This window comes from Heliangelus exortis, chromosome 5 (genome assembly GCF_036169615.1).
Source record: "Heliangelus exortis chromosome 5, bHelExo1.hap1, whole genome shotgun sequence".
In the NCBI taxonomy this organism is placed as follows: Eukaryota; Metazoa; Chordata; class Aves; order Apodiformes; family Trochilidae; genus Heliangelus; species Heliangelus exortis.
In genome coordinates, this window is record NC_092426.1 from 32,977,688 (window position 1) to 32,995,752 (window position 18,065).

The 18,065-nt window shown below is 42.5% G+C and overlaps 1 protein-coding gene across 3 annotated transcripts in view; it reads right to left on the reverse strand.

Moving 5' to 3' along the window:
* Positions 1-16,827, reverse strand: part of PLEKHH1 (pleckstrin homology, MyTH4 and FERM domain containing H1) — a 48,829-nt gene extending 32,002 nt beyond the window's left edge. Inside the window, exons 1-4 of one of the 3 annotated variants that reach the window (XM_071744438.1) lie at positions 16,602-16,827; positions 10,895-11,070; positions 5,422-5,484; positions 2,278-2,427 (exon numbers count right to left, since the gene is read on the reverse strand). In XM_071744438.1, the coding sequence (XP_071600539.1) occupies positions 2,278-2,427; positions 5,422-5,484; positions 10,895-11,020 (339 nt within the window). In that variant the 5' untranslated portion in view covers positions 11,021-11,070; positions 16,602-16,827. The remainder of the gene's footprint in view (positions 1-2,277; positions 2,428-5,421; positions 5,485-10,894; positions 11,071-16,601) is intronic. The other 2 variants (XM_071744436.1, XM_071744437.1) reach the window with 2 other exon arrangements.
* Positions 16,828-18,065: the final 1,238 nt, after the last annotated feature.

The following is an 18,065-nucleotide window of genomic DNA, read 5'->3' on the forward strand; positions in this document are numbered from 1 at the left end:
GTATAGTCTTTAAAGTCTTTTTTCCCTTTTCCGGAAATTTCCTTTGGAAGATGCTGAACTGATACTACAAATATCTGAAGCCTTCTGTTTACTGCTGGTGTGGCTTCAGCAGAAGTAATGTCACTGAAAGGTCTCCTAACTACATAATGATCTAAGGATAAGCAGGGGGGAGGGAGAAATATACTCTGTATGGTACATTCAGCCCTGTTTTTTCTAACTAAATGGACAAAGGTAGCATCTTCTGGTAGCAGCTGGTGGATTTTTCCCTGCTGGATTTTTTTTTTCTGGTGTGAACAAATACCAGCAATTATGACAATGAAAATATCAGTGTGTGTCCTGCCCCCCTCCCCTTCTTAAAATTTTCACACGAAATAGTGTACTCATTTAATGAATACCATATAAATAGCAGACTGCAGGAAATTCCCCACATCCTCACATTGCTTTTAAATATCACATGCTCTTCTCCACCACAACTGCACATTTAAAAGCTCTTATTCAAATATTTTTGCTGACTTACAACAGACCTTGGCAACACTATGCATAGCAGCAACATTTGTAGTTGAGCCCAATGAAATAAAAGTAATCAAATCTAATGGTACAAGAGGAAGACATATTTAGTTTTTCTTCCTGAATATAGCTCTGTGTTTCTAATCATCAGGTATCAGCCCTTGCTGGAGTCAGAAGAGCAGACATGCCTAGCAGTCTGAAATGACCTGGCACATGTAGTGGATCTACCTTGGTCTTCTGAATATCCACCACAAGTAATGCCTTTGAACCTCAAATGATCTGAACTTGTCTCAAATCAGGCACCAGGAGGTAAAAGATTAAGAATATTACTACACAACACAGGGAAGTGCAATGCCAAGGTTTGATTTAGGGTCCTAAAGTAAAATAATGACATGATGACAGTGTTGTGACAGAGTGTGACAGTAAGTCATGCCTCTGAGCAGAACCAATTCACTCTGGCTCAGCACCATAGATGCAGTTACTGTGCTTTAAGATACAGAAACAGTTAGGAGATTCTTTATATCCCATGCTATTGTGTGGTCCAGACATGACCTCAGTCTCTGAACTTCACAGCTCTCCTACTCCAGTGAAAACAAACAGGATGCCTTACAGGGAGACTTAATGACCTTCCAGCACTGTCACCATCCCATTCCATTCTGAAACTAGATGAGAAACAATAAATATTCTTTATCAGGGTCAGAAATGGTCAAGCTTCAGCTTTTACTTCTAGAATTTTGCCTCTTGTTGCTAGAATAAAGATTTCTACTAGTAGAAAAATTCTCCCACTTGTGTTTGTTGATTTTAATTAAATCACACATTGCATTTTTTGAAAAATAACTTTTTTCCCCCATCTCTAATTGCAAGAGCTGCTTCTAGACCTTGATGACAGCTGTAGCTCCTTCTGAACACCTTCCTTCTCCAAAATACAGGAACTTCACCAACATTCTGCCTGAGCAAGCTGACCTGGGGAAGAGATCTGAAACCCAGAGTATTACACAGACCTGATGCCTGACCTCCACACCACACTTTGTCTTGGCAAGTTCAGACAGCTTATCAAGCTGTTTTGCCCTTTAAAAAGTTGACAGATAAATGCAAAATGTAACTCAAATGGCAGAGTATTTTTTGTGAAAAATTCTAATGAACTATTTCCATTTAAAAGTAATTTACTTAGCAACACAGAAGAATGCCTCACTCCTCAGGTTATGAAGACCACAGGGCAAGGCCTTTACCAGAGCCAAAATACGAGACCTGCTGTACATGTAGCTCCTTCCTTCCACCAACTGAGAATGGAAGACAGTGAGAAGTATCCATACTGGGAAACAGCTGCTCTTTTACAAATGAAGCCTCTGACAAGACATGAACTGTGCTAAAGGACTGCTGAAGACTGGGGAAAGTCCCTTCCCAAGAAGCAGCATATGCAGAGTCAGAGATGGGCTACAAAGTGATTTTGTATCTAATATGCAAGGAAATATTGTGTCCAGATTCTCAACACTGACACAACACTAACATAAGGAAGTCCTTAAAGGACATTGACCAGTCTCCTATAATGAAGAGACAAGGGCAACTGATGCTGTCTGGATGTTGCTTGGGTTTTTTTAAAGAGAAAGGCAGGAAAGGATCTTGTACTCATCAGGGCATAATTTTTAGAGCTGATCTAAAGGGAACTGAGAGGCTAATACGTAATGGAGACAATCTGTTTTTTGAAGCACATGTAACAGTGTCCCTCCAGCACATGAAAGCTACAGGACTCCCTGTAGAAAATACCTTTACCTGTTTTTCTAGCTGTGTCTCCAATCTGTTGATTAGATCTTCCTTTCCTTGCACTGTGCCCATCAGCTCCTGGTATTTCCTGTGCAGGGTGCTGTCTGATTCACTGCTCTTCATGTTGGCTAGTTTCATTTTCTCTTCCATAACTCTGACCTGTAATGACAATCAGAGAGATAAATAAAACAAAACAGTGCAAATGAAGGAACTGCTTATTTAATGGTAAGACCCTAACTGAGAGTATTTGTGGGTTGCATATTTTTGAAGAAAAGTAAAAGTCATACTTAGTTTATATATGTGTATCTGAAAAGAACGTTGTCCATTCTTTTGTAATGCTGAAGCAGTAACAAAGGCAAACAGAATAGATAAACACACATTGTGGATTGTGAAATATATGCACAATATTGGCCAAAGAAACAAACACTGCAGTCTACATAGACATAGAGATAAGGTACATCACATTTCCCTCCTTTGCAATACCATGGTCAGCGTTTTACCTCATTCACTACCATAGATTCACACCATAGATTAACACCACAAAACCCTGGTCATTTGCTTCAGATCATGATTTTTGAGTTAACATACTATAGAGTTACTTTCTTCTCCTATCCCCAGCTTAAACAATGTTTTGGCAACTTCTGGCCAGACCTGCTAAGGAGTTAACCATGTTACATATTTCAGAAGCTTTGCCAACCTTTGAAGTCCTGCCAGTGCCAGTTCATCCCAGCAGGAGAAGCACCAATGCTCCTTCACCACAAAGTTTCAATGCACTAAAATTTAGCTGCTGCTGAAGCCTTTCAGAGTTTTTGCAAACTTTTAAAACCTGTCTTTCTTCAGAACCTATATCTCTTGATATGCCACTCTGCTTTATTACTACCTCATCCTATTGCAATGGATTATAAGGCTTTATTCCTAAAGGTGAATGGAGTTCCACCAACTTAATCAAACCTACTAATTTCAGCACTTGATGATGGGAAAATATCCAGTTCCAACACATCCCAGAGAGACTAAATCTGCAAAGAAACCAATTCCAGATACCATTATTTTCTTCATAAGTTTGGAACCAGGAAGGCAATGACCTGAGCACTTCACAGAGTCTGTGCAAGAGTTAATCACGCTCTGTTGAGCAGCCTACTTCATACTTGCAGAAGCTGTGTTTTGTCCTCCTGTCTGCCTGCATTAGGCAGAGAAGCAAACTGCCTCTTCCTCACAGTGAATCAGAAAGGTAGGCGCCCAACATCTGAGCCAGAAAACTAAGCCTGCTGAGTCGGATGTGTTTTCATTAGAGTTGAGGGTGATTATAGTAAAAAGAAATGGCCCCTCCTTTCTGTCTGATGCCTAAATGCTGACTCTGTACTAGAGGCTCAGAGAGGGGACTGCAAACATGTGATTTCCTTAATTGAGGTTGGCAGCTACAGGGAGCCCATTGAATTAACAAATCCAGCCCCTTGGACTCCTGGAGAGAAAGATAACAAGGGATTTTGCACTTGATGTGGAGCCCTCTCATTTGTCAGCTGCTTCTCACTCACAGTGAATATACCTGTTAGTGGAAAGGAATGGTCATACTCCTTATGCTGTCACTTCTTCAGGCAGTGAGGCAGCACTGAAGTATTTCTCTAGGAACACTTATCTTTGGATGTGGATAAGGCTGCTGGAAAGGCAGACCCTACAACTTTGAGGGTTGCTAGTCTTTAGGAACTGCCAACACATAGCTGCAGAACTTCTGGTGCCAGGTGAGTGAAGGCAACCCTCATTTCTCCTACACCTTCCCAACCAAATTCTCCCTTTCTTGTCTATCCTTTTGGGTTTGACTTACTTTACATCTGCTTCCTTGCTGTCATTGCATCTTACCATGTCACAGACACTATTCCTGTCATTGAGGACCTTGCTAGTAATGAAACCACCTTCATTTGCCTGTGGCAGTAACTGTACTTCCTGCTGTGACAGTGACAGTGTTACCTTTGCCTGTCCTGGTTGGGTGTGGACTTAGGGACAGCACTCTCAAGAACAACTCTTGTTGTTGGTTGGCAATTGCTGATCTAGTATAGAAGCCAACAGCATGGTGACATAGATGCATCTTTCCTACATTTAAACTAGTCAAAAAAAAACCCAAAACAAACCCAAAAAACAAAGCAACAAATAACCTTGACATAAATATCAAGCTGGCATGGAGTAGTATGTTCTGCAAACAGAATACCTTACTAGGTGCTTCAAGTTCTGAATTCCTAGGAAAGTTCTTTCCCAGTGCTTGTAACACTGCCTATTCACTACTGAAGCTCTCTTTGACAGCCATTCTCAGCCATCTTGCACAGCTCTTAGTTCTGAATTTTAATCTCTGATGAAATTCTCAGTCCTGCTGGAGGAAACTGCTTCACTTCAAACCCTCCCTTCAGCAGTGGGTCTAGAGTGATGCAGGAGCTCAGACCATCTGGCTCTTCCTGGATCTTTTGCTTTTATAATACTCCTTACAGTGCAGGTTGTAGAACTGTCTGCTTCCCAAAGGTGCATTATTCTTTATGGCCTGTTCACAAATTGAAGTCTCTCTCTCTCCCTCTCTCCCTCCCCTTGTCCATTATTCAACAAGCATATAAGGATTAGCTTAGACAATATGCCTACTTTTTAGATGGTTACAGTAATATACAATGAATCCAGCTTTTACTGCTTTTCTCCATGGGCTCTCAAGCCAGAGCAGTAATTACGAAAAAGAAAGTCCAAAACAACTCATAGGTTTTGCAGACACACCCTTACTTCTCTTGCAGAACCTTCTCTACAAATAGACAAGTCCTTACGGGTACCCTTAAGTATTTGTTTTCTGAGGATCTGCCAGGCAGCTCTATCTCTATTTTTGTACTGAGGTACAACATCCCCTTCTTTTTCCAGAACCAAGCATGCCTATTGTGGATGAGGGAGTAAAGGCTGTAAAGCTGAGAGACAGATGTAAGGTGCTGGTTTTCATTTAGGGTTGAACCTGTTTAGGTGCCCGTTCATAGTTCAGGCTCAAAGACTGGGAAGTAGACCAGAAAATCCATTCACCACTGTAAATCAACATTTCCCTAGCAGAGTACAGCACTGCAGAGTGCTATCACTGTGGGGAATTCAGAGTTAGTTCCTGCTTGGCTTGTACCAGAGTAACCATAAATAATCTCTTACCTGTTTCTCAGCATCCTCTGCTCTTTGCTCTGCTTCTATCACTCTCTGTTCCAATTCCTGCATCTTCAGAACCAGAAGAGAAGGAGGGAAGAGGGGGAAGGAAGGAAAAGACATTAACATCATCTTGAAATTTACCCATTTTACCCAAGGATCTTCCATTTCTTGTGCATATCTACAGATCTTTGGCATCTTTTGGGTTAACTGGGCAGCTCTGATGAGAAGAAAAAAAAAAAAAGAAGTAAAAAAAAAAAAAAAAGCAAGCCTTTGACCTTTTCTAGTCTTCTGCCCTACTTTGAATTTACCAGAACTGTTTTCTCATTAGTGAGCTTCATCATTCATTACATGGGTCAAGGGAATAGTCCCAGAGTCTTGACCCTGTCTCTACAATTTACAGACCATGAGTTGGCCCTGCAAGAAGCCTGTTGAAAGTACATGGTTCTTTCCTGCTTTTACATCAACTAGGATTCATTCACAATGGTAAATAAAAATGAATACACCTTGGAAAGCTCACAGCAGGTTCTCTACAATGCTACATTACATTACTTTGCTCTGGCTAGAAAAGCATCACAGGCTCAAAGCTTACAAGATTAACAATGATCTTAATTTTCTTTTGCTTCTTTTAAAGAGCTCTGTAAAGTAACAATTCTGGGATTCTTTATCTGAATATTGCTGCTATTGAAGTCAAAGGCCACTGAATAGAACTTTATTCCAAATGTATATACATCACTTAATTCTCAGTGAAATTCAGATGTACCTGAGATTCCTCTAGCAACTTACCACTAGAGCCCAGGCTTTTTTTTTCCTTTTTAATATCAATTTAGGATCCTATTCAGCGCTTGCAAAGTCATTTCCTACCACCTGCCCTGCTTTTATGGATTACAGAATTAAACCCAATAATATGAAGTAAGTGATACTAAGTTTCACCTACAAAACCGCAGAATTTGAGGAATGTTTCACAGCTTCCAGCATATACTTGTGTTTTACTACTGAAGGAATGACATAGAAGCAGCTTCAGAAGATTAAAAGAACCATGCTTCAAGCAGAAAACAAAACAAAAGGGGAACTAAGCTCCTTTTCTCTCCAATGCATTTTGTGGTTCTTGATAAAGCACCAGAGTTCAAAGACGTGGGTTGGTCACTATCGGGACCAAACCAGTACTTCTAACATGAGACTTACTGCTCTTGGATTAATCACCCAGAATGGAGATGTCAGCATTCTTGTGTTTCCATTTCCCTTCTTTCAGATGTCAACAAGACAATGTTCTTTTTCATACATACACATTGATCACAAGAGCAGAGTGATAGCTATTGACAAATTTATCAGAAAAGTAAAAATGTTCATATAACTAAAATAGCCACGACATAACAAATTCATACCATGAAGATCAGGAAGAACCACATTTAGCATGATACCTCAGGTTTGCTTTTTCAGGAAAGCAATTGAGCTCAGTTTACAGAGCTTAATAACCAAATCAAGGACATTTCTTTGGGAGAGGAGCAGAGAGATGCCAGAGAAGACTGCACAGATAGCCAAAGGTCCTCTGACCAGAGACTCAGCCTCTCAGAGTCTTGGTAGAGACTCAGCTCAAGACAATCCAACACTGACAGCAGTGGTCTGGGTTATGACATGAGTCAGTAGTGTTTATTAGAAATGGTGACCTGCCCATGCATTTATTATTCTCTGGACAGTCCTCAGCACAGAGAGGTAGCAGCAAGATGTACTGGTGAAAGACAGATGCTAACTGGAGACAATACACCTTGTGAAATAAAGGCTTTTTGTGACAGTAGCTCAGAGTTAACGTCCTCTGATAGTCTTCTGATGAACTGTCAGGGTTTATATTCACAGCACACACTGTAGGAAGTTTTTGGGCCTTTTCCCAGAGGTTATCCTCTTATACTAGTAATTCAATCCTAGGTGGACAATTACCATGAAAGACCTAGGTTATTTTAAGAAGACAGCAGTGTTCTGACTGAAAAACTCCTTGTTCCCCTACCTTCATAACAGTTTGCTTTACATTACTAGCAGTCCTGATTCCTCATCAGGACAGAGAATGTATGTTGGGACCGCTCATGATCACTAAAGAGTTATAAAACTTCTAGTGCAAGCTGGGTGAGCTGGCTAAGTTCCAGTCAAATCAATTACTTTTGTCACCCTAATTCCTTCTGTAGCCTTAAATGAACTTGTACTTTTCTTCACTTCCTGTACTACATTGTTGGGTTGTTCTACTATGAACTGTTAAATAACTGCTGTGTTTCTCATGTACAAAAGATGACTACTTCACCCATCCCTGATGTCAGCCATTTTGCTGGAGAGCATTCAGATTTAATACATCCATGCTTGCAAGGCTCTTTCAAAGCCCTCAATAAAGTAATAATAATGCTTGGCATTTACACAGGCCCTTTCTCTCAAAATGCTTCACAATTTGACAAATACTACTAAGCAACGTGACCCAGGTCACATAAAAAAGTCAGTGACTAAGTCATATTTATGTAACTCTTCTCCCAAACACTAACCCAGACAGCTGGTGTGGAAAGAAACAGGCCTAGTTGCAAAGCCATGCTCGCATGAGAGAAACAGGCTTCCCCCAAATGTTCGCTGTTTACTGAAGTAAGACAGATGAAAAAGCTACTCAGAGGGCCCTTCTACAAGCTGTAAAAGATCTTCCTCTAAACCATTCACGAAGGCTTTCTCTCTCCTGATGGCTCAGAACACAGCAAATAAAATGAGAAAAGTTCTGCATGCCTCAGCTTCATTTTCCTCCTGTTGTTCTCTTCCAGAGCTCCCCCAACCAGGTCATCTCGCTGCCAAGGCAACAGCCTGCTATGTGTCTCACCAACAAAGGGCTATCCCTGTCTTTGTGTGTGGAGGAGAAGCAGCTGAAACAATTGCCTGTTTCTAAAAACACCAGATCCCTGCGGATGCCCACAACAAGGCAAGACCCAGCGGTCTTGTGCCCTGCAGGCTTCCAGCAGGATGGAAGGGCTTTGCCTTGGAGGACAGGGGCTGGGGTACATATCCACTGACAGGCAGGCTTGACACAGCTCAGGCAGCATTGCTCTATAGCTGAGACTGGGCCACCAGTGTGGAAGTTCACACCATGTGAACTAGGGCACTGGTAATTAAACCGCTGGGTTTTAAATTCCTCATGTTCTGAACTGTGATCTAGATTATTCAATCTAAGCGGATTTTAAAAATCTGAAGTATTTAAACTGTTAGTGCACATTGTATTATTAGTGCTAGGCGTGGGTGGTTGGGGTTTTTTGTGAATTAAGATAGTAAAATCTGCCTTTAAATCATAAAATTCGTCATAAAGACCAATTTAGATTGTGGAGGATCAGTTTTCCAAGCATTTCAATCCAGACCCCTGAGACAACCTAGCTGGTGAGCAAGTATCACCCTGCTGTTAACATTCTTCTTCACTTTCACTGGCAAAACCACTTCTTAAAATTCAAATTAATATTCCTATTGCTGCAAATCATATCAGAGGATCCCAAGGGCCATGCTCACCACAGCTTGGAAACATAGATTCAAACTGTGTGTACACTTCATGTTTTCCAAGAACCTCTCTCTTACTCCCCCAAAAAAAACTTTTTGAAAATGCAGTACTCTTTCAAATAAGTCTGAACCTCTTCATTTCCACAGATAGAACTGGAAGGGAGGGGAAAAAAAAAGTACACAATTGCTATAAAATATATTACAAAAATGCCTGGAGTTGGCATGACTATGCATAAATCATGCACCTGAGGCATAGGACACTTCCCAGTTGTGTGCTGAGCACCTGGTCTGCTTTCCTGGAGTCCACCTGTGTCAGAAGAGCCTGATGGAGCTGCCCCACAGTCCCTTCCTACACGACATTGAGAGCAGGGAACTGCAAACCTAGGAGCTCTTTGACCCTTCAAGTAAGCTTACAACAGCACTGTACAAGCAGTTACAGAGTAACCTGATCACTGAACCAAGCAGCTCTTTACTCTTAATGAAGGGAACATCTTTTTGACTGGAAGGCTGGATTAATGGCAGTCAAGCCCCTTCCTTGAGGAGCCCTCTGCCGTGGCCCACAAACCTCCCTAAAATGATAGTCAAGAGATCTCTGAGAAGTCTGTTCTCCAAAAAAAAAAAAAAAAAAAAAAAAAGTCTGATAGGTGGGTTTCTTTGTTTTGTGTGGGGGTCGTCAGGAAGTTTCTCAAAGGAAGAATTCATAAAGCATGAGACCACAGATTCCATGTTGGTTTTTTAATGCAACTCTATCTAAATGGATTTTACAACCACTTCCAATGTTTTCCAAGGTGAGTATTCACTAAGGTCCACCTCAGAAGCTGCCTTGAAAAGATTAAGAGGGCACTGACAGTTGCATAATTTCCTAAATTACGAGGGGTAGAATGAATTTCTCATGCAGTTTAAGGCACTGGCAGAAATGTAATTACAGTGAAAGCACAGATTAAAATTTCCGCACTCTGAAGTAGATGCCATTTGGATGCTTACATCCAAAACCAGCAAACAAGAATATACACAAAAAAGTTACATAGTATAAATTGGAGCAAAAGTTAGCTTAGAACATATCTGTCATCAAGTACAGCTTTAAAGCTTAAACTGAGCTTCAAATCAGTTGTAAAGATTTCAGCTTCATTACCAGACTGAAAGAAACTGTTGTTGCGTTCCAATAGTATTTCAGAAATATATATTGAATACCTGAACAGTAAACCACATTTTGACACAAAGAAGGAACCCTAAGGTAACCCTCAGGTTTTATATAATTTTGAGGCTAGTGAAAAAATTTTAATTAAAATTAAAAAATAACTCAAATGAAGGTAATGAAAAAAACCACAAAATATTCACACTGCGATGGGAAAAAAAACACAACCCAACAAACCCCTCAGATCTCTGACAGTCTCCTCCCCTAGGACTACAGATGAATTCACTTAGTGCACCTAAAAGTGATTAGTAAGAGATGCCTCTAAAATCACAGATGCCATGAAAGTTTCTAACACACAAATCTCAAAGCATCTCCGCCCTGCTCCTCAGTACTGCCAGAATGTCATCACTGGATAGGAAATGTTATTCCAACACGAACCCCTGCTCAGTTCTAACATTACATCATAATTTGCAATACTGCAAGCTTTTCTATTGCCAGCCAAGTCCCGATCCTGTTGCTCTCCAGAATACCCATCTCTGCTCTGCAGCTGCCTCAGTCACTTTAGGTATCCAGAATTCTGCTGGTATAGTCTTTTCCAGTAGAATCCAAATACCTGGTGATTTCCCAGTAAACAAGGAAAGTCTTATTTCATGACTGCCACTTCACACCACTCTGACAGGCACATGTCTGTATCTCAAGTGATAAGCAGAATGAAATGACATACTATAATCAAGGAAAAGAACCCTACTGCAAGTACCAGTTCTATATGGATAGCTCAGCATTTAGGGTTTTTTTGCTTTCATGCCATAACTCAGTGCAAGGTAGAAGCCACCACTGCCTCACCTTCTCAGCTAACAGCTCTCGGATCTTGCTTGCCTGCAAGCGAAATTTGAAGAGCTGGGACTCCAAGGCAAGGCACCGCTTTTGCCAGTCCATACAGCTGCTCTTCTCTACTGTGACTTCTGCCATTGTGAAGTTGATCACCCACTTGGGATATCGTCTGAGGTGCTCTAGAAATCCTACAGAAATAAAGAGAAAAAGTACAAATTTTAGGTGGGCAAACTTTTCACCCCTTGTGCTTAATTTTCCTTGGTCCCTCTCACAGGACTGGAAAAAAAGGCCATTTCTTCTGCAAGCAGAGATGAAATGGTACTGTCCCAAGCTATTGATACTGGCCTCCTCCAGAGGTCAGTCTTTTAATGGATAACAGATAAATATTCAAACTTTTAACTTCAGAGTGAGTAAATAATTTACTAATGCATCATACTGTATATTCCACCAACAGCCTTACTGCCATCCTTACAACCTTCCTTGGCATCTACCTTTATACATCAGGAGCATTTTTACTTCTGTCTCCTTTGTACCTGTATGGCTGTAAACTCTCAAGTCACTAAAACCTCTTCAACATACCTCAGGTCACACATCCATTATTAACTTGGGGCAACAGTGCCTTATCATATGGGCTGTGCTAAGGGGATGGGATGTATGAAAGAACCAGTGCTCCCAAACCCTAACTATCCGATACATTCAGTCTACAATAAGAATGGGAGAGTAGTTGTACCATGTTGTCTAAGTGATCACTATGTTAAAACATAGAGATTCCAGCCACCAGGAATAAGCTAGGGCTGAAGACAAAACATGCATTTATACTGCAGTCCTTGTAGACATCAAGAGGTACCACAAGTCCACAAACTGGAAATAACAACGTGGGGTTGTAAGTTGTTCTGTTTTCTCACTCAGTAATTGTTCAGACATTTCAGATACTTTGTTCTCAATGTAAAGGATATGTAAAATGTAGGTAATAAGTTTCCTTCATCAAATTCAGGCATTTGGGAACACTCACAAAATGGGTTTATAGTATTAGTTCAGTGTGTACAGCCCAACAGCCAGCTGTATTATCCTAAAATATCCAATGTTTACACAGCCACAAGAGTTATTAGTCCATCACCTGCATCAAAAACACTGCTTAAAGGAACTTCTCATCTGCTAACATGCAAACTTGGTGCTTTCCTGAAATGGGACCAAAGTAACAGGTCAAGACCTGGTAGAATGCATGAAGCAACTCAGCCCTATTCCCTTTGCATCTGCCTCTGCACGATGGGAAAGCTTCAGATGTTCCTCTAGTTGTACCCACCCACCAGGACACTTACTCACTTGCAAGAGACCCAAGATGCAAGTTACCCTTAAGCATACATAATAGTGTAGGTATATATAACACAGCAAGCCACTCTATCCCCTTATATCCCTACTGTTCCAAGTTGAGGAAGACACATTGTATACCCTTTACTACAAATATTACTTGAGGGTTTTTTTATATAGATGTTGCTTTGCTCAGTAATTAAAAGTTTTCCAGGCAGCAAGTTGTCTGCCTTTCCAATGACTTGGGAAATCATGTTCCGGATCAGAAGACAAGTTTAAGTAAAAAAATAAAAGGCACACCCATGTTTGGTACTGCATCACTAAAAGCACTCATCACCAGAAAGGAAGACCAATATTCTGCAAGTAGCACACCTCCAGATTTACAGAAATAGAGCCATCCTTTTCCAAGTCCATCAATCTAGTCTCCAGCCCGGCTCCCTGCCAGGCATTAAACCAGGCTAATTCTTGCACACTTTAACAACATTGCAAGGTGACCCCCTAAGGTAGTGCTATCAGTTCTTTGCAAGCCAAAAACGTGCACTAAGTCACAGAAGAATCCTACAACAACATGAGTTTGTTTATAGCTAACAAGGCTCTGGACATAGTAATTCAGCTGTCAAAAGAAATGCTGTTCTTTTTTTACAGATACAAAGTGATTTTAGTTTTCAGTCACAGAGTTCACGTCCAAAAAGGACATATTAAAGAACTGGATAAACTCTAATAGCACAAAGTATAATGGAATCACAGAATGGCTAGGGCTGGAAGGGACCTTAAAGATCATATAATACCAACCCCCCTGCCACGGACAGGGACACCTTCCACTAGATCAGGTTGCTCCAAGCCCCATCCAACCTGGCCTTAAGCACCTCCAGGGAGCTGCAACCTGCACCACCAAGTCTCTCACCACCTCACACTGAAGAATTTCTTCCTAATGTCTAAAATTTATATATATCCTCTTCTAGTTTCAAGCCATTACCCCTTGCTCTGTCATTACATGCCCCTGTAAAAAGTCCCTCCTCAGTGTTCTTGTAGGCTCCTTCTGTTACTGGAAGGTGCCCTAGCCTCTTCCCAGAGCCTTCTCTTCTCCAGGCTGAAAAATCCCAACTCTCTCAGCCTGCCTTCATAAATGAAGTAGAATTCATCTGATTTACCCCACACTTGATGCCAGAGCAAAAGCAATTTCCATAGATAGTTCTTAACTTCTGGTTGAACTAAAATACTCCATTCTAAACATGCAGTCTTATTCCTTCTCACTGTAGACAACTGCATCATGTAATCCCATTCATAAATGAACACAGCCCTTCCCTATAACTGTGCAGGCAATTTTGCTCCCACTATTCCTGTTGTTCTAGAGCCTCACCCCTTTAACGAGTTGCCTTCTAATTACCAAAATAAATGTAGTCATAATCAGCTTGCATCTGTCCATTCTTGTAGAATACTGCCCTTCAGCTTAGGTAATTTTCCCCTCCCTTTTATTTACCCCTTGGTATATTTGTAGATAGCAAAAGCTTCACCTTCAAGACCTCATTTTGCAAGGCTAGAGCTAAGGGGCTCTTTTGGTCTCATAAGAAAAGCTCACCACTCTCCCTCTGCACCTGTTCTAGCTTTTAATGCACTTCATACAAAACAGATGGTTTTTATCTTTCTCATTCCCCTTCACAGACATGGGTGACCACAAGAGCATCTGGAAGGCAGCATGCAGCCTTACTAAATCCTTGTGCCAAGGCATTTAGTACTTTCCACTCTCTTCACCTGACTGGATTTGCCTTCTTTATAACCACATTACACTGGTGGTTGGCATTCACAGACAAGCCTACAGAACTGGCCTACAGAAGAATCTCAGCTGGCTTTGCCTTTGCAAATGCCAGATGTGGGAGTGAAAGGGGCCCATTACAACAATACTGGAACAGATAATAAAGCACAGCTCAGTGCCAGATCTGCACGAGGTAACTGCACTTACAGTCCACTGCAAAAGTTAACAGGCCCATTGCTGCCCTACACCTGGTTTGTACATCTAGATTTTTTCTTCCTCTGTTGTTTCTAAACAGTGCTCTCCCACGTTTCGTGCCCACTTTATTACTACTTCTAATGTGCAATTTTACTTTGTGTCGTTAGAGTTTATCTCATCCTTACTAATCCCCTGGGTCAGCCAACTCTTCCATTAGCATACACACCTTGTATCAGCCCCTCTTCAGCACAATACTGTCACATTCTCTGTTATCATTTCTTTGTCTGTCATATCATTCTTCTAACAATCCCCATCTCCTGCAGTTTCGGCAATACTTCCCCCATGTGTCACCATATCAAATGATTTTTGAAGGCCAGAGACTAGCATTGCAGCTCCTCTCTATAGCAAAATTCTTAAACCTTTTCAAAGAAAGATATTATATCACAATGTCTTACATTGTCTTACTTAATCCTAAATTACAACTTCATTTACAACTTAAAATTTATTCTGAATTATCACTTACTGTTAAATGCATCATTCCTTCTCTATTCTCCTGAACATAAGTAGTTCACCTGTACTTTATGAATTACAGTATCTTTATTTTGATAGACTGACTTGAAATCCTTGCTATTTCATATGCTATTTCATATTTGCCATTTCATATGCTTTTTTTTTTTCAATTCTTAGTCATCTTAATCTAACTTCTTTGATTTCCCCATCACCCTCCTTAATACTTGTAGTTTTCATCTCAGAGGAAAAATTCATATCAGTTTGGTTTTTTTTTCTCAAGTAGTATGTTGGGAATAGATACTTTCAGGTGCAGTATCCTTCCTTTAGGAAATTAGAAAATATGGGGCAAATACTTTGTTCAAAGAAGATGAGGTTTTAAAAACTTCATTCCTAAATGCATTCAGATCCTTCTTAAAGAGCATCTTGATTTTCAGTGTTAAGTATTGAAAAACTTCCGGTAAAGGTAGTGGGACTTACAAAGTCCCACTTAGAACTTCCTGCAGGAAAAATTACTAAACCAACTGCTAAATCAAGACATTAGACTCCTAATTTTGACTAGAACTAAGTTTTGATCAACATCAGAAATAGTTCTGACATTAAAATGCTATACTCAAAATAAATACGAATATATTTAGTTGGAGTACCCACATTCAGTTGTAATTCTGATGAAATTCAAATTTATACCAGGATGTAATGGGATTCTTTTTTTTTTTTCTTTTGTTTTTAGAGAATCAGGTGATGTCCTAGGTGCCAGTGGGCGTAGACTAGAATTCAAAGCACTTCAGAGACTTTGTATATTTCCACCTAAAAAGCCTTCTGCAAATAAAAAGCAATTAATCAACAGGAAGACTTTCAGGTGCAGATATAAAAGTACATAAAGTTTTTGCAGCTTTGCTTATTCCGTGAAACCAATGTAGGCAAGTGAAACAGTATTTCCCTATTTTAAATGCAAGTGTAACAGGAAGGGTAAACCGATTCCTCAGCTGAGGAGACAAGGGGATTCAGTAACCACAGGACTGCGGTTCTTGACACTTGCCAGTGAATTGCACCAGACCCTTCCTGAACACCAGGCATGAATAGTGGTCTAACTCTCCACTACTATCTTACTACAAAAGGAATTAATTGAGATGTGCTAAATGTAACACATTAAGGGAGATTTCCTCCCATGTCACTGCATCAACGCCAAGAGGGTCAGCAGTATGAACGATGCTCAAAACTCGGTATGGAAACCCTGAACTATTAATCAACTCCCTAGCCCCAGTCACCTCATTTTCCACTTCAAAAACAGTTTCACCCCTCAGCTTTTTAACCCTGAGGTGATCGGAATGGCGGAGACACACGGTAATTTCCCATTCACAAGCACAGGCTGGGATTTGCAGAGCGCACAAAAAACCCAAAATAACCTGACAAGACGTAAGAAGGGCAAGGTTCGGCCAGGGCTAGGGGAAAAATAAAAAAGAAAAAAAAAAAAAAAGAAGAAAAAAAAATAAATATTTTTAAATTTCCCTTTACATCAGTGCAGGTGGCTTGACTAGCTGAAGTGCCAGAAGGCAGGAAAAGGGCTGCCGACTTCGCCGTTCCGCCTCCAGAGGTCTTGCCCCGCACACCTTGGCTTACCAGGAAGACAGGAGAGACCGCAGGACTTACATACATTTACTCTAGCGCTCATTTCCCCTCTCGTGTCGCCGTTCCGGCCCCCACCTCCTCCATGCACCTCGAAGGCAAACCCACTTCTTACAAGTAGCGCACCTCAATTACACAGTGGTGGCACATCACCCCCAGAACGCTTCCGTCAGTCTCCTTACCGTCACCTTGAAGAAAAGAGGGGGGAGAAAGACCAACCCCGCACCGACCAGCCCTCCGCATCCCGCGACCGCCCTCTCCCCACGAAAGCTCGCGGCCGGCGGACACCTCCCCCGACAGCGAGGAGGGCTCCTCTCCGCCCACGCTCACCTTGGCCGGTGCGGGGGTCTTGTCCCGGCGGAGCGGGGCGGTGACAGGCGCAGCCAGCGGCGTCCGAAGGCTCCCGGCGCTGCGCGGCCGCGGGTAGCGCGGCGGTGGCGGCCCCAACCGCGGGCGGCTGCGCAGCGCCGTCTGGCAAGCAGGTGCCCGGCGAAGCTTCTCTCCCATTCAGCACTTTCCCATTCTCTCCCCGCTTTCCTTCGAGCGGGAGAGCCCGGCTCAAATATCAGAGCCAGCCCTCCCGAAGAGCGCAGGAACTGACATCACCCGCCCCGGGCTTTTAACCCTTTCTCGGGCTCAGCGGCGAGGCAGGTGGGGCGGGCGGCGCCTTGCTCCGGGCGCAGGGACTTCCGACGGTTCCGGAGCTGCCGCCGCAGTCTGCCCCTTGGCGGAGACGTCTCCTTCGCCGCCCACCCTCAGGGGCTTCCGCTGAGAACGGGGGTGGGCAGAACGTCTCGGTGCTGACGGGGCGTACCGGGTCGGTCTCCCCGCGGCCGCCCGGAGCGGAGCACTTGCCTGCTGCACCCGCAGACGGGAGCGCTCCTGCCTCCTTTGCGCCCGGCAGCCATCTTGTTCCGCTAAGCGCGCTTGAAGGAAAGCCTCACGGCTTTCGGGGGAACCCCTGGGCAGGGCTCTTGGTGGCTGCAATCTGCTTGCCCCGGGTCTGCCAAACAGGAAAACACTGATTCCGGTTCCTTGTCGCCAGGGATTCCCCCTTGCAGTTATCTCCTAGCCTTCAGAGCTGGTGTTCCCAAACCATCCCCAGGCCTGAGGCACAGCAGTGTTTCCTGCAGAAGAGCCAAACAGGGAGCTGTAATCCAGAGTGCCATGCTGTCCTCACCTCTCACTGCAGCTCTGAGGGGCCAGTGGATCCTCCCAGGCTCCAGCTGGAGAACCCTTCACTGGTTCTTGGCAGCTCCTAAGCGTGTAGGAAGTGCTAGGATAGGGATGAAACCCAAACAGTTCTCCTGACCAGAGGACAGCATCCTGCCCCACACACTTGCACCATCTCTCGCACAAAATGGCTCAAATGGGTCTGGGGTTTCAAGCATTTCTAACAACAGCTGCCAGCACACAAAATATTTTATTTAAGGTCAGCTGTTGACCTAAACTCTTTGAGTGTGCGTATTCGTCCAGGTCCTTACAAACTGAGTAGTCCATCAAGTCCATGTTTCTCTAATTTAGAGAAAAGAATATTGTGTTTCGGTAGATGACAATTCTTGCTAGTAATCTGGTCACAGAAGGCCACCAAATTTGTTAGGCACACTTTGCTCTTAGTGAAGCCATGTTGGCTGTCACCAGTCACCTCTTTATTTTCCATGTGTGTTAGCAGAGCCTTCAGGAGGATCTGCTCTGTGATCTTGCCTGCCACCGAAGTGAGACTGACTGGCCTGTAGTTCCCTGGGTCTTTCTTCTTTCCCTTTTCAAAAATGGGGGTTATGTTTCCTCTTCTTC